General features: G+C 36.8%; 8 protein-coding genes across 8 annotated transcripts; 3 read left to right on the plus strand and 5 right to left on the minus strand.

Moving 5' to 3' along the window:
- Positions 1-11: 11 nt before the first annotated feature.
- VMA2 (H(+)-transporting V1 sector ATPase subunit B) lies at positions 12-1,547 on the minus strand (the record flags this gene model as incomplete). The annotated part of the gene is made up of 1 exon (XM_062956371.1): positions 12-1,547. One exon carries the CDS (start codon positions 1,545-1,547, stop codon positions 12-14), a length of 1,536 nt encoding a protein of 511 aa, XP_062812880.1.
- Positions 1,548-1,716: 169 nt separating this feature from the next.
- On the minus strand, positions 1,717-3,312 carry PRCAT00006237001 (uncharacterized protein; the record flags this gene model as incomplete). Its single annotated transcript, XM_062956372.1, has 1 exon — positions 1,717-3,312. The coding sequence occupies one exon, from the start codon at positions 3,310-3,312 to the stop codon at positions 1,717-1,719; it is 1,596 nt and encodes a 531-aa protein (XP_062812881.1).
- A 310-nt stretch (positions 3,313-3,622) lies between these two features.
- Positions 3,623-4,813, minus strand: PRCAT00006238001 (uncharacterized protein; the record flags this gene model as incomplete). Its single annotated transcript, XM_062956373.1, has 1 exon — positions 3,623-4,813. The coding sequence occupies one exon, from the start codon at positions 4,811-4,813 to the stop codon at positions 3,623-3,625; it is 1,191 nt and encodes a 396-aa protein (XP_062812882.1).
- Positions 4,814-5,099: 286 nt separating this feature from the next.
- On the minus strand, positions 5,100-6,125 carry PRCAT00006239001 (uncharacterized protein; the record flags this gene model as incomplete). Its single annotated transcript, XM_062956374.1, has 1 exon — positions 5,100-6,125. One exon carries the CDS (start codon positions 6,123-6,125, stop codon positions 5,100-5,102), a length of 1,026 nt encoding a protein of 341 aa, XP_062812883.1.
- Positions 6,126-6,351: 226 nt separating this feature from the next.
- PTC4 (type 2C protein phosphatase) lies at positions 6,352-7,347 on the plus strand (the record flags this gene model as incomplete). The annotated part of the gene is made up of 1 exon (XM_062956375.1): positions 6,352-7,347. One exon carries the CDS (start codon positions 6,352-6,354, stop codon positions 7,345-7,347), a length of 996 nt encoding a protein of 331 aa, XP_062812884.1.
- A 427-nt stretch (positions 7,348-7,774) lies between these two features.
- On the plus strand, positions 7,775-9,277 carry PRCAT00006241001 (uncharacterized protein; the record flags this gene model as incomplete). The annotated part of the gene is made up of 1 exon (XM_062956376.1): positions 7,775-9,277. The coding sequence occupies one exon, from the start codon at positions 7,775-7,777 to the stop codon at positions 9,275-9,277; it is 1,503 nt and encodes a 500-aa protein (XP_062812885.1).
- A 96-nt stretch (positions 9,278-9,373) lies between these two features.
- Positions 9,374-10,810, minus strand: TPS1 (alpha,alpha-trehalose-phosphate synthase (UDP-forming) TPS1; the record flags this gene model as incomplete). Its single annotated transcript, XM_062956378.1, has 1 exon — positions 9,374-10,810. One exon carries the CDS (start codon positions 10,808-10,810, stop codon positions 9,374-9,376), a length of 1,437 nt encoding a protein of 478 aa, XP_062812886.1.
- Positions 10,811-11,218: 408 nt separating this feature from the next.
- On the plus strand, positions 11,219-12,280 carry PRCAT00006243001 (protein transporter YIF1; the record flags this gene model as incomplete). The annotated part of the gene is made up of 1 exon (XM_062956379.1): positions 11,219-12,280. One exon carries the CDS (start codon positions 11,219-11,221, stop codon positions 12,278-12,280), a length of 1,062 nt encoding a protein of 353 aa, XP_062812887.1.
- Positions 12,281-12,471: the final 191 nt, after the last annotated feature.

A 12,471-nucleotide genomic window follows, 5' to 3' on the forward strand; every position in this document is an offset into this window, starting at 1 on the left:
ACAAATAAAACTCAAGCATCAATCAAATCATGAGATTTATCAGCATCAGCGTCTTCATCATCATCATCATCGTCGTCTTGATCTCTTTCTCTCTCATAAAATTCATCCAAAATTTTTGGAGAAATTCTATTTAATAATTCCTTAGGATATATTCTCAAAAGTGACCACGCTTGGTCCAAAGATTCAAAAATACTTCTATTTTCATAAGCACCTTGAGCGATGAAGTTCTTTTCGAACTTCTCTAAAAATTCTAAGGATAACTTATCTTCAACCGACAAAGCATCTTCACCGACGACTGCCTTCATAGCGGCCGCATCTCTACCAATGGCATACTTAGCATACAACTGGTTGGAAACGTCACCGTGATCCTTTCTTGTCATACCCTCACCAATAGCTGACTTCATTAAACGACTCAAAGATGGCAAGACATTGATCGGGGGATAAATACCTTTGTTGTACAATTGTCTATCAATTGAGATTTGACCTTCAGTAATATAACCAGTCAAATCTGGAATTGGATGAGTAATATCATCGTTAGGCATGGTTAAAATAGGGATTTGAGTGATAGAACCATTTCTACCTTCCACTCTACCGGCTCTTTCGTAGATTGTAGACAAATCTGTATACATATAACCGGGGTAACCTCTTCTTCCTGGAACTTCTTCCCTGGCAGCGGAAACTTCTCTTAAAGCGTCGGCGTAAGAAGACATATCAGTTAAAATTGTCAAAACGTGTCTTTCCGTCTGATATGCTAAATATTCTGCAGTAGTCAAGGCTAAACGTGGAGTGATGATTCTTTCAATTGTTGGATCATTGGCCAAGTTCAAAAACAATGAAGTTCTTTCTAATGATCCATTCTCTTCGAAATCCTGCTTGAAAAATCTTGAAGTTTCTAAATTTACACCCATAGCAGCAAATACAATAGAGAAGTTCTCTTCGTGACCATCGTGTACATCTTTGGTTGGTCTAACTAAACCAGCCTGTCTACAAACTTGGGCAGCAATTTCATTGTGAGGTAAACCGGAAGCAGAGAAAATTGGAATCTTTTGGCCCCTAGCAATTGAGTTCATTGTGTCAATCGCAGATATACCGGTTGAAATCATTTCTTCTGGATAAATACGAGCGTATGGGTTAATTGGAGACCCGTTGATATCCAAGTAATCCTCAGCAAAGATCTTTGGACCTTTGTCAATTGGCCTACCAGAACCATCGAAAACTCTACCCAACATATCTTCTGAAACGGCGATTTTCAAGTTTTCTCCAGTGAATTCGACTTTTGTCTTTTTGACGTCGACACCTGAAGTACCTTCGAAAACTTGAACAATTGCCTTGTTGGCTCGAACTTCCAAAACCTGTCCTTGTCTGATGGATCCATCTGGCAAAGTTAAGTTCACAATTTCATTGTAACGTGGGAACTTCACGTTATCCAATATAACCAAAGGTCCATTAACGCCTCCAACTGTGTTATACACAACTCTTGGTTTAAGCTTGAATCCTTCAGTTACAGCTTTCTTGTTTAACTCATATAACTCTTTGTCAGATAGCATGGTCTTAGACTAACCTCGTTCAACGTAGAAGTGATGCTTCTAAGCTAATACAGAAACTTCAATAAAATGAAGTCTCGATAAGGGTGAAATCTCGTTCATCCATAATTAGGGACAAAATTTACACAGAGTAGACTGATAAGTACACGTGAACCATATGTATTCAGCTATATTAATATATTTTACTTACGATATCCCAGTCACCAAGATGGAATTTTGCTTGATTCGCTATAAGGTCGCTGAGATTCAAGTCCTTTAATAAACTTGGTGGATCTGGAGATCCATTTGAAGAATTATCGTAGTTGCGGTCATTTCCGTTCATCATTAGTTTGTAGACATTTTCCATTAGAGTTTTCAATTCTGGTCTCTCAGCCGATGAAAAAGATTCCTCTGATAATGTTGAAGTCGCTGTACTTGTTGAAGTGAGATTTGGGGTTATCAGGTATGAATGGACGTCTAACTGAGCTAGTCGTTTCTCGAAATAGTGATGCATGTTGGGAAGCCTGAGCAATATCTCCTCAAAGTCAAAATCATTGCTTTCCTCTAAGGTCAGGGAGCTATTAACCGTAAAAGAGAAAAAGGTTTTGAAATTTGATAATATCTTGACAACGACAAGAAGAAATTTCAAGAAATCCTTCACAGTTAACTTGTTGAACGGTCGATTCAAGATTTTATGGGGAACAATCACTAATCTTTTCGTTGTATTGCTCTTAAACAAAACAGGTCTCTCATTGAACTCTTCAGGTTCTTTCTGACGGACTTGAGGAGTCTCAGTACGTAACAAGGATGCTCGCCTTTGGTTATTAATCGTCTTGGATGACAATGGAAGTTGTATTCTGTCACCTAACTTAATCACCCTTTGATGGTTATTACTTTTTATTTCTGTCTCGGCGGGACTTGATTTTACCTCTTCAACTTCCTTCTCTTCATTTTCATCTCCTAGCATGCTTTTTTCTTTCTCTTTGATCAATGTATAGAAATCCGAATTTGGTAAAAATGATCTCAATTCGTTAATGTATGGTAAGTCTGCCTTAAATAAGTCAGACAAATGGCATTGTAGTATTATTAAATTTTCCAAGAACTGATTAATTGATAATATATTGTATCCCAAAAAACCCTCTAGTTTTAATATGGGTTGACTATAAAACATGAGTCTATTATTTGGTCCTTTTGAAAAAAATATTTCATTTAGAACCATGTAATGTTGGAATTGCAATTTTATCGCTTGTTTTTCGATCTGGTTGATCTTATTGACCTGATAATCCTCAATACTAGAATGAAGTGAGCTTGATAGTTTGTCAAATTGAATGATCATTTCTTTTTTGCCATCAGCTACTGATGTTTCTCTATTTCTTAATGCTTGTTCCGCTTCCAAGATCTCATTGGAAATCCTACTTATTTTGCCTTCGAACTTTTCCACTGACCTTTTGATGAGCTCTATCTTGAGCATCAAATTTAAGTTTTTTAATTTGCTTAACTGTACTGCCAAGGTCTTGATAGAATTGAATGAAGGAACTAACATCTCATTATCCAATCCCTCAGGAAAAGTATCATCATAAGGCACTTTCTTACCCATATGAAGCTCCTTGGTTACAGAAAAAACATGATCAATACAGCCCTTGTTAAATTGATTTATAAGTATGTTTTTATCCAACTCTAATTTGATGCTTTGAAATTCATTCCTACAATTTTGGCATAACAATATACTTGAATCATTAATTCCATGGGCCCGATTACAAATTGGACATTCAAACAGTCGCCGTTGCATACTTCATTTGGAGTCTTGATTGTGAATATTTCTTACATTTACTTGATAATTGTGATTCCAGCTGATAACACTCAAACTCTTATATACAATTGTCGGTCAAGACACTACTTTTAATAAAGATCTAATATACAATACCGTCCTTCAGTCGATATATCTATATCTATACATATATCTATATATATATATGTATATATATTGACGTTAATTCATAATAGATAAGATTAATAGAGATCAAGAGAAATTATATTAATTGATAATGCTCCTGGCATAGTTATTTCTCATGAGAAAGTATTTTGGTGTAGACTAAAGTTCATTTTTTCTTCTTAAGCTTCTTTCTTTCAAGGACTTCCCTTATCATTATAGCCAAAACCTTATCTATATCATCATTTACATTATCTATTTCCACAAACCCACAACTCCATGACTTTGCCAACTTTCTTCCTTCATCCACTAGCATTGGGGACTTTAAGGGACTATTAGCATGGGTACAGATGATGCAAACTGGGGGCGGACAATTAGGGTCTGCTGGATCGGTTGAATTGTCAATTAGAGTGATTTGCTTTCTAAGATTTTGTCTCATTTCTTCAACCTCCGAAAGGTTTTTCAGTGTCCACATATTCTTCAAGGCAGATGACAATGAAAATATATCCTGTTCTTTACCCTGATCCCATCTTGTTTTGAAAGTATAGTATTCTTTCCAGGCTTCATCCAAGGCACCTTTAATTACCTTCAACATGTCTACACAACTCATTACCAGTGGTTTTGTGGAGGAGCCATTTTTCGAATTTGAAAGGTTTTCATTGACAACATCGTCATACAGTGGAGGATGTGTCGATGGAATAGAGCTATATACAAGGTAGTACCCATCGACATTCCCATTCAATTCACTAGCTCCACTAGCGACAAGAAGAGGATTCGTCGACACAGATTTTCTGGGTTCATTCGCCAAATTCTTCAAAATATCCTTGTCTAAATTGATATAAAGTGAGGCTTCAAGAAAGGGAACAACTTGATCTGGGTTGAAACCTGGAGTATCGATTAATTCAACTAATATTGGCGAAACATGCGGAGGCACATACTTTTGTCCAGCTTCGTTTAAATAATTATATGCAATGAAATAATCATTCTTCGACTTAATGAGAGCATTCAGAACCTCAGTTGGTTTTGAAGCGTTCACTAGCTTAGTGTAGGCACCATATATCACCGGGCTAAGAATTATATCGTTTTGTTTCGCAATGTACTGAAATGCATTCTTAGATTCTACCTCATCTAACAATACACGAGATATGAATGAGTTAGGAACATAATTGAACATCATAGTATTGATTTTATGGGTTGGATAGTAAGTTTCATTAAAAGTTTTTAATGTTAAATTAGCTATTATTGATGTCTTACCCACTCTCGCTTCTCCGAGGAAAGCTATTCGTAGAGGCTTTAAGTCATTAATGGGTGCATTCAAGTCTAAAGTAGCTGTTGAATTCCTTCTTTTAGCTTGACTCATAAGAATAAATTCTTTTTTTCTTTTATTAAATGCAAGTATTTAGTTAATAAGATTTAGAAGAAATATAAATATATTTTTCTCATATTGCGCAGTAATATAAACTACGATCTTTTTACATCTTTTTTGTCATATTAAGGTTCCTTAAAATAACAAGCAATCAAATACTTGATGGAAAGATGGAAACAGGGGTAAAAAAATTACAATATTAGTCCTAACGATTTTGAAATTTTTGGCTTCTAAAGAAAACAATACGTATAATACTATCTATCTGGTATGATTCTCAACCCTATACGTCTGCAACCGCGACACCGAGTTCAGAATCGCCTTGTCCAAAATAAAGGAGCCATTTATCATGAAATTGAACAATTCCTTCGCAAAAGACTACCTTATTCACTTGTCCATCAACTTCATTTTTCGATTCAGGTACCATGATAGGATTATCAAGTCTTGCAATGGGACCACTTTTGATATCATCGTAATCGATTAACATCTCACTAATAGAGTAAGTCTCTGCACTCAATTTTTCACCTCCATTAGTGCATGCATTGTAGAAAAAGATCCACTGATTTTTATCATTATCTAATTTGAACGGTGCAGGGCCAGCTTCGATAAGCTTGCTTTCGTGATTTAATTTTGGCCTTGTAAATTGAGCATGCTGAAAACTGTTTGATAAAGGCTTCCAGTGGATCAAGTCCTTGGAGGATGCTAAATATAAGTGGGAGTCACCCCAAATCATGTAATAATGGCCATCCTTTGATTTTTCTGTGAATATAGCACCAGACTTCAGCCAATCCTTTCTTATTAGCATCTCGTGATTGGAATTGAAAGCAACATCTCTCCATGATGGACTGACAAACGTTGGATACTTGGTCCAGTCAAACAAGTTCTCTGATGTAGCCACGCAGAGTCTTGCCGTTTTACCATCAAATGCTGTGTAAGTAACGATAAATAGCTTACTGACACTATCTCTTACAATGCGAGGATCTTCACAGCCTCCGATCAGCTCCCAAGACTCCGTAGGTTCAATGATAGGCTTATGATACTTAGTGAAGTTAAAGCCATCTTTTGACCACGCAAGCCCTACCGAAGAGGTCTTCTTCTTGTTTTGGGCACGGTAGAGTAGAAATACCTTGTCATCAATTACAATTGCAGTCGCATTGTACAAGTATCCGCTTTCAAATTCAATGTCTGGGTTCGGTTTCAATATCGGATTCTTCTTGTATCTCTTGAATGGTCCAATTGGAAATGATTTTGGAGCGACATAGTTCAAATCACCATCAATTGAATGTTTATCTATCTTTGGTAGCATCATCTCGATTTAGATTGTGAAATTAGTTATTGGACCAGATTTAAAAGAGATACTATGGCAACACTTTAAATTTGCAATGCCCCACGCTTCTCATTGCTATCTCCAAATGTCGCGAGAAACGTCGCGATGGTTCGGTTAATGAATGTCGCGATACCTTCTACTTTTAGACTCCTTAGTAACAAAGTGTCAAATACTGAAGAGGCAGAGCTAGACATTTTGAAAATATATTATGGGTCAGCTATTATCGCATCCAATTCAAGATAAAACACTTGATCATAAGGATCATGAAACGTTGTCCTATTCTATTGGATCAATGCAAGGGTATAGGATGTCAATGGAAGACGCACACGACGTAAGAGTAAACGAAGACGAGTCGTTGGCAGTGTTTGGAGTTTTTGATGGTCATGGAGGAAAACATTGTGCTGAATACCTCAGTGAGAATTTGCCAAGACGGATCTTAAGGATTCTTAACGAGTCCGAAGGACTTCAATTAGGCGACTATATACGACTAATAAAGGACTCGTTTTTCAAGGCTGATCATGATCTTTCCAAATTACCCAACACGCTTAACTGTGGATCCACCGGGATAATTGCTACAATTGTGAAAGGGAAATATATCATCGTATCTAATACAGGTGACTCAAGATGTATATTATCGGTAAATGGCCTGGCAAAAACACTTTCCTTCGACCATAAACCTGCTATTATGAACGAGAGAATTAGAATAGAAAATAGTAACGGATACATACTTAACAATCGGATCAACGAGATTTTAGCATTATCAAGAGCCTTGGGGGACTTTAAATTCAAGGTCCCATACTTGAGTGGATCACACAACAAGTACATAATGAAAAATAAGAAGTTCTACCGAAAGGGACTTGTTCTTCTTCCACCAGAGTTGTTTCAAGTTACCGCAGAGCCTGATTTCATGATATATGACTTGAGTAACGAGACCCCTGAGTTCATAGTTCTTGCGTGCGATGGGATATGGGATTGCTATAAGAACGGCCAGCTCGTCAAGGTTATAAGGCAGAAGCTTGGATTAGGATGGACTTTGAACCGCATTATCGAGTTCGTGTTAGACGATTGCCTACTTATGGCAAATAGCTATACTGGAATCGGCTTTGACAATATGACGCTTATCATAGTCGCTTTACATGAAAACGGCAACATTGATGAATGGTACGAGTTAATGAGACATAGGGTTCAGTACGAAGAAAATTGACTTGCTATTTTTAACTTTTATATATCTCCTAATTTTTTGATTTCAATTTTTTTAGACTAAAAAGAGGCAGCTTATAGTGACCAAACTTACTGGGACGTCATTATACCTTATTCCTTCATTGAGATCCTTCTTGCTTTTTGTTAGTTGGGTTATCTTATAGAATTGTAGTGTGCATATAAACGCGATATAGGCTTTAATAGGAATACTTTGATTTGAGAGAATCGGTATTAAGAAGCAATATTCAACATAGACAAAAATCTTTATTAAAATAATAAAAAAACAAGTTAAAAATTGCATTCTTTAGTTCATAGAGCTTCTAGCGAGGTCATATTATCACAGTTAGGGATTCAAACGATTTTGGTCTTTTTTCATTTCATTTTGTTTTGTTTTTATTAGGAATACATTGAAAAGTACCGTTCTGAGTTTAATGTCAGATACCGAAGCGTATCAGGATCCGATCATAGATCTAGTTAAAGACAATGACTTATTCAAAGAGAAAGAAAAGACTAATCAACTTATTAGGCTAATTGACAGCTTCCCGTTGACTGAGCGGAGGATATCAAAGCTATGCCACAAGAGCTTTGCGATTCTTCAGCGGTTAGAGAAAATATCTTTGCAGCTCAAGAGCTGGGAATTTATGTCTCTTACCATTAACAGTGACACACACTTCACCAATACAGATGATTTGATTAAGAATTTCAACAATAACATAGCGGAAAAGGTGCTAGATATATCGCAAGATTTAAATCAGAAGTTGACACGAATCTCGGTCGATCTAGATCATATCACTATAGGTGTACGAAGCTTAACGCCTATTGAATACATATCGGATAGTGGTACGGTCCTTTCTTCGCTTTTGTTGAAAAATGTTAAGTTAAAAGCTGAATTGGCAGATAAATTGACGGTTTCATATTCAATAGCGAAACTAATTGGCATCGGAAAAGAACTAGAAGAGATGTCAGCAAGTACAGATGATGGTACGATATCGTCGTATAAAATATTCATACTAAGTATTTTGAAACAATTGAATAGCTCTATCGAGGATGAGGATATGGAACTTAAATACGAATGTTTGGCCGTGATCAATGACATGGAGAAAATGTTCAACGCTTTCAAGTTACAAAAAATGAAAGATGCGTTCCTTGATCAAGCTCTCTTACCTGAGACAGAAGAAGATGACGAATACGAAGAATATGATGATACTCCTTCGCCAGACTCCCCACATGATCATCATTTGAACCAAAGTTCATTTTTGCATAATTCGATGGAAGACGCTGATTTTTATAATTCTGATAGCGCATCATACCTATATTCTTCAAACTATTCCCAGTCCCCAATGGTTCATTCAATTACTAAAAACAGCGAAGCCAGTAAATTTCATAATCATGAAAATGACGATGGCATGTCTGCTAGTTTGCTCCAAAAGACATCAATCACAAGTGAGCTTCCTTATTTGATGTCTGCATTTAATTCCGCAAAAAATTTTGAAGAAGATGTTACACATTACAAGAAAGAGGAGAATTTGGATCGGCAAACGGTGAGCAAACGACAACTGGATCCCCCAAAGAAGAATAACAAACCTGTATTCTCTCATAAATCCCATTTACCAGAAAGTGTATTATATTCTGAGAGCACAATCATTCCAAGATCGACTTCTCCAGGAATTTCAAACTTGTATAGAAATAATTCATTATTGGCTAAGATGGGAATAAAGCCTCAAATTATCTCCACAAAAGCTCCCAAAAGAGAGTTAATGGACTCTTCAAAGTCAAATCTGGATAATAAAGCATCGAAGCAGATACTTCTTGAAGGTGGAGGAAGTGATAAAGAAAACGGAAAGACTGAAATGGCTCTTACTGCAGAGAATTTAGAGAGGTTTAGTCTTGCAAATTTAAATAAGAGGCCACTGTATGAAGACTTTGTTGATTAGAAGCATTTAAACTTAATGATTAGAAGCATATTTATGATTATATCCATATTGCATTATACAAAACTCTAAAGTAGATATTAAATAGTTCGAATAATTTCATTTGTGAGAGATAGCCTTTTGTTCTGAGCATTTAGACAATTCCTTAACAAAACTTTCACCCCAAAAAGCAGAGGTATACTTTGAGATGTAATCAAATAACTTTTGAAAGTTCACGTTCTTCTTTTCCTGGGGAAGTGTCAAGCTCTCTCTGATGGCGTCACTAAGTTCCTCAGTATTCCATGGGTTAACTATTATGGCGCCATTCAATGATTGCGCTGCTCCTGCAAATTCAGACAATATCAAGGCCCCCTTCATTTCTTGCTGGCAGGCGATGTATTCGTAACAAACTAAGTTCATTCCATCTCTGGTAGAACTTACTAAACACACATCAGAGATATGATACAAGCTGATAAGCTCATCGAATGGAATAGACTTGTGCATAAAATGAATAGGGACAAACTCCACAGTGCCAAATCTTCCATTGATTCTACCGACCATTTCGTTGACCGTGGCCCGAAGACTCTGATATTCTTCCACATCACCTCTTGATGGAACCGCAACCTGAACCAACACTACCTTTCCAATCCACTCAGGATTTTCAGTCAAAAATATTTCGAAAGCATGTAATTTTTGGGGAACACCTTTAATATAGTCTAATCTATCAACACCGACAATCACTTTCGTATTTTTGAATTTATCCTTTAGTTGCTTCACTCTTTCAATGACAGAGGGTTTTTTCAAACCGTCTAAAAATTTATCAACGTCAATACCAATAGGGAAAGCACCGATACTAATAGATCTCCCTTGATATTCAATTCCATTAGGCAAAGTAGCAACATGGGAAACAATTCTCGATACCGACGAGAGAAAATGTCTGGCGTAGTCATATGTATGGAATCCAATTAAATCACAGCTCAATACACCTTCCAAGATCTCTTTTCTAACCGGTAATATTCTATATATCTCGGAAGATGGGAATGGCGTGTGTAAGAAGAAACCAATCCTAATATTATTCTTATCTTTTACCAAACTTCTCAACATTTGGGGCAATAACATTAAGTGGTAGTCATGAACCCAAACCATATCATTATCATGGACTTGCTTCGCTGTCTCTTCCGCAAACTGTTTGTTAGCTTCAATATACGCAGCCCAAGCATTTTCATCAAAATTCATCTCTCCAGGATGATAATGGAATAAGGGCCACAATATACTGTTCGAAAATCCATTGTAATGTAAATCTGCAATGGTATTACTCAAGAAGATGGCTGTACAGCTGAATTTTTCTTTTAAATCTTTGTTCACTTTCTCCTGCTCATTCTCCGGCAATTCCAACCCTGGCCATCCTAGCCATTGGAACTCAGTTGACTTCTTCAATCCTTGAAGAGCCGTAACCAAACCTCCGGAAGACATTGTATAATCATATTTTCCATCAGGAGACCGTTTAATGGTGACAGGCAATCTGTTTGAAACGACAAATACTTTTCCTGCAACCATATCTTCTTTTTTTAATAGAACCTAGAAATTGATGTTCCCAATATAGAACAGAAATTGATGTTCCTAGTATAGAACAGCTGCTAACCTTATTTATTGGATGACTTGTTACTTAAAGATTATTTTGTTTAGAGAGAATATTATGTTGCTCTTAAAAGTTCTTATTCTGAGCCAATGCGTGCCACATACATCTTGCTAAAGTTTTTGAGTAGTTGCTTTCCTTCTAGAAAACTAGTCCCATCTGCGACTGCGCCTGAAAAATTGCGATCATGGTCCTTCTCATATATTTCCATATTTGGTAATCTACAAACTGAGGGCACAAAATCGATTAAAAAGTATTAGCTGGTATTATTATTCTTGATAATAAATTCACCCATTGAAATTCTCAGTCAATCGAATTAGATTACAGTGATGTATAATCCGTATGGGAATACCGAGGCTTATCTGCCACTGGCGTATGATCAACAGAATTTGCATCACCCGCAACCCCATCATGCGGCTTATCAACAAGGTTACCAACAACAGGGCAGGCAGCAGCAACAACATCCACAACAACAACAGCAACAACAACAACCGGGATTTCAACAACTGAACTTTGTTCAACAGGGGTATCAACAGCAAGGTGCAGTGAGTGGTCTGAGAGATGGCCCTGGTGGAGATGGAGCTGGAATAGGTGGTAATGCTGGCCAAGGTGGCCAGTTTCCCAATTTCTTGAACGACCCTGCAGCAGCGTTGGCTTCCCAATTTGCAAAAAATGGATTTAATACATCTAATCAATACATCCAACAAAATTTTGGACTGTTTATAGGAGGAACAAGTGATTTAAAATACTATTTCCTGGTAAGCAATTCTTACGTGCTTCGCAAACTCCTCATTGTACTCTTTCCTTATCACAACAAGACCTGGGGTCGATTATCTACAACAGATATACAAGGAGACTCGAGCTCGCTGTTACAATTTGCCACACCGCTGTACGATGTGAACGCACCTGATCTTTATATTCCATTGATGTCTTTTGTCACCTACATTTTACTTTGGGCTTGTTTCCAAGGCTTGAAAGGTGACTTCCATCCTCAAGTATTCGGCTATTTAGCATCTCAGACAGTCGCTTGTTCGTTCTTAGATATATTAATCTTTAAAGTTGGACTTTATTTATTAAATTGTTCAACACAGAGCTCAATCTGGGACTTGATTAGTTTCTCGGGTTACAAATACGTATCTATCATAGTATTACTCTGCTGGAAGCACTTGTTTGGTAATGGATGGTTTACATATTACCCAGTTGTCTTTTTTTTAATCACGAACTTGGCTGTTTTCTTAATGAGATCATTAAAGTTCCTTGTGTTGCCCAATAGTATTGATGGAACTGCCACTAATAGTGTCACAGCTAAGCAAAGGAAGATTAGAATTCAATTTTTATTTCTATATTCGGTTGTTGTGCAGGGTATAGTCATTTTATTTATGGGAAGATGAAGAAAATGAAAAGAATGAAAGTCTTAATAGTGAAGAACGCATAAAATGCTCATCGAGTTGAGCCTTGTATAGCATAAATAAACGCAACCCTGCTATCTCAAGATTTACATGCAGAATTAACTTAGTATTTGGTCATATGATCATACACGTGATTACACGCGTATTGTCCTCTTCGATATTTTTGCCTAATG

The sequence above is a fragment of the Priceomyces carsonii genome (genome assembly GCF_900007245.1).
Source record: "Priceomyces carsonii strain CBS4050 genome assembly, scaffold: Debaryomyces_carsonii_scaffold_7, whole genome shotgun sequence".
Classification (NCBI taxonomy): Eukaryota; Fungi; Ascomycota; class Pichiomycetes; order Serinales; family Debaryomycetaceae; genus Priceomyces; species Priceomyces carsonii.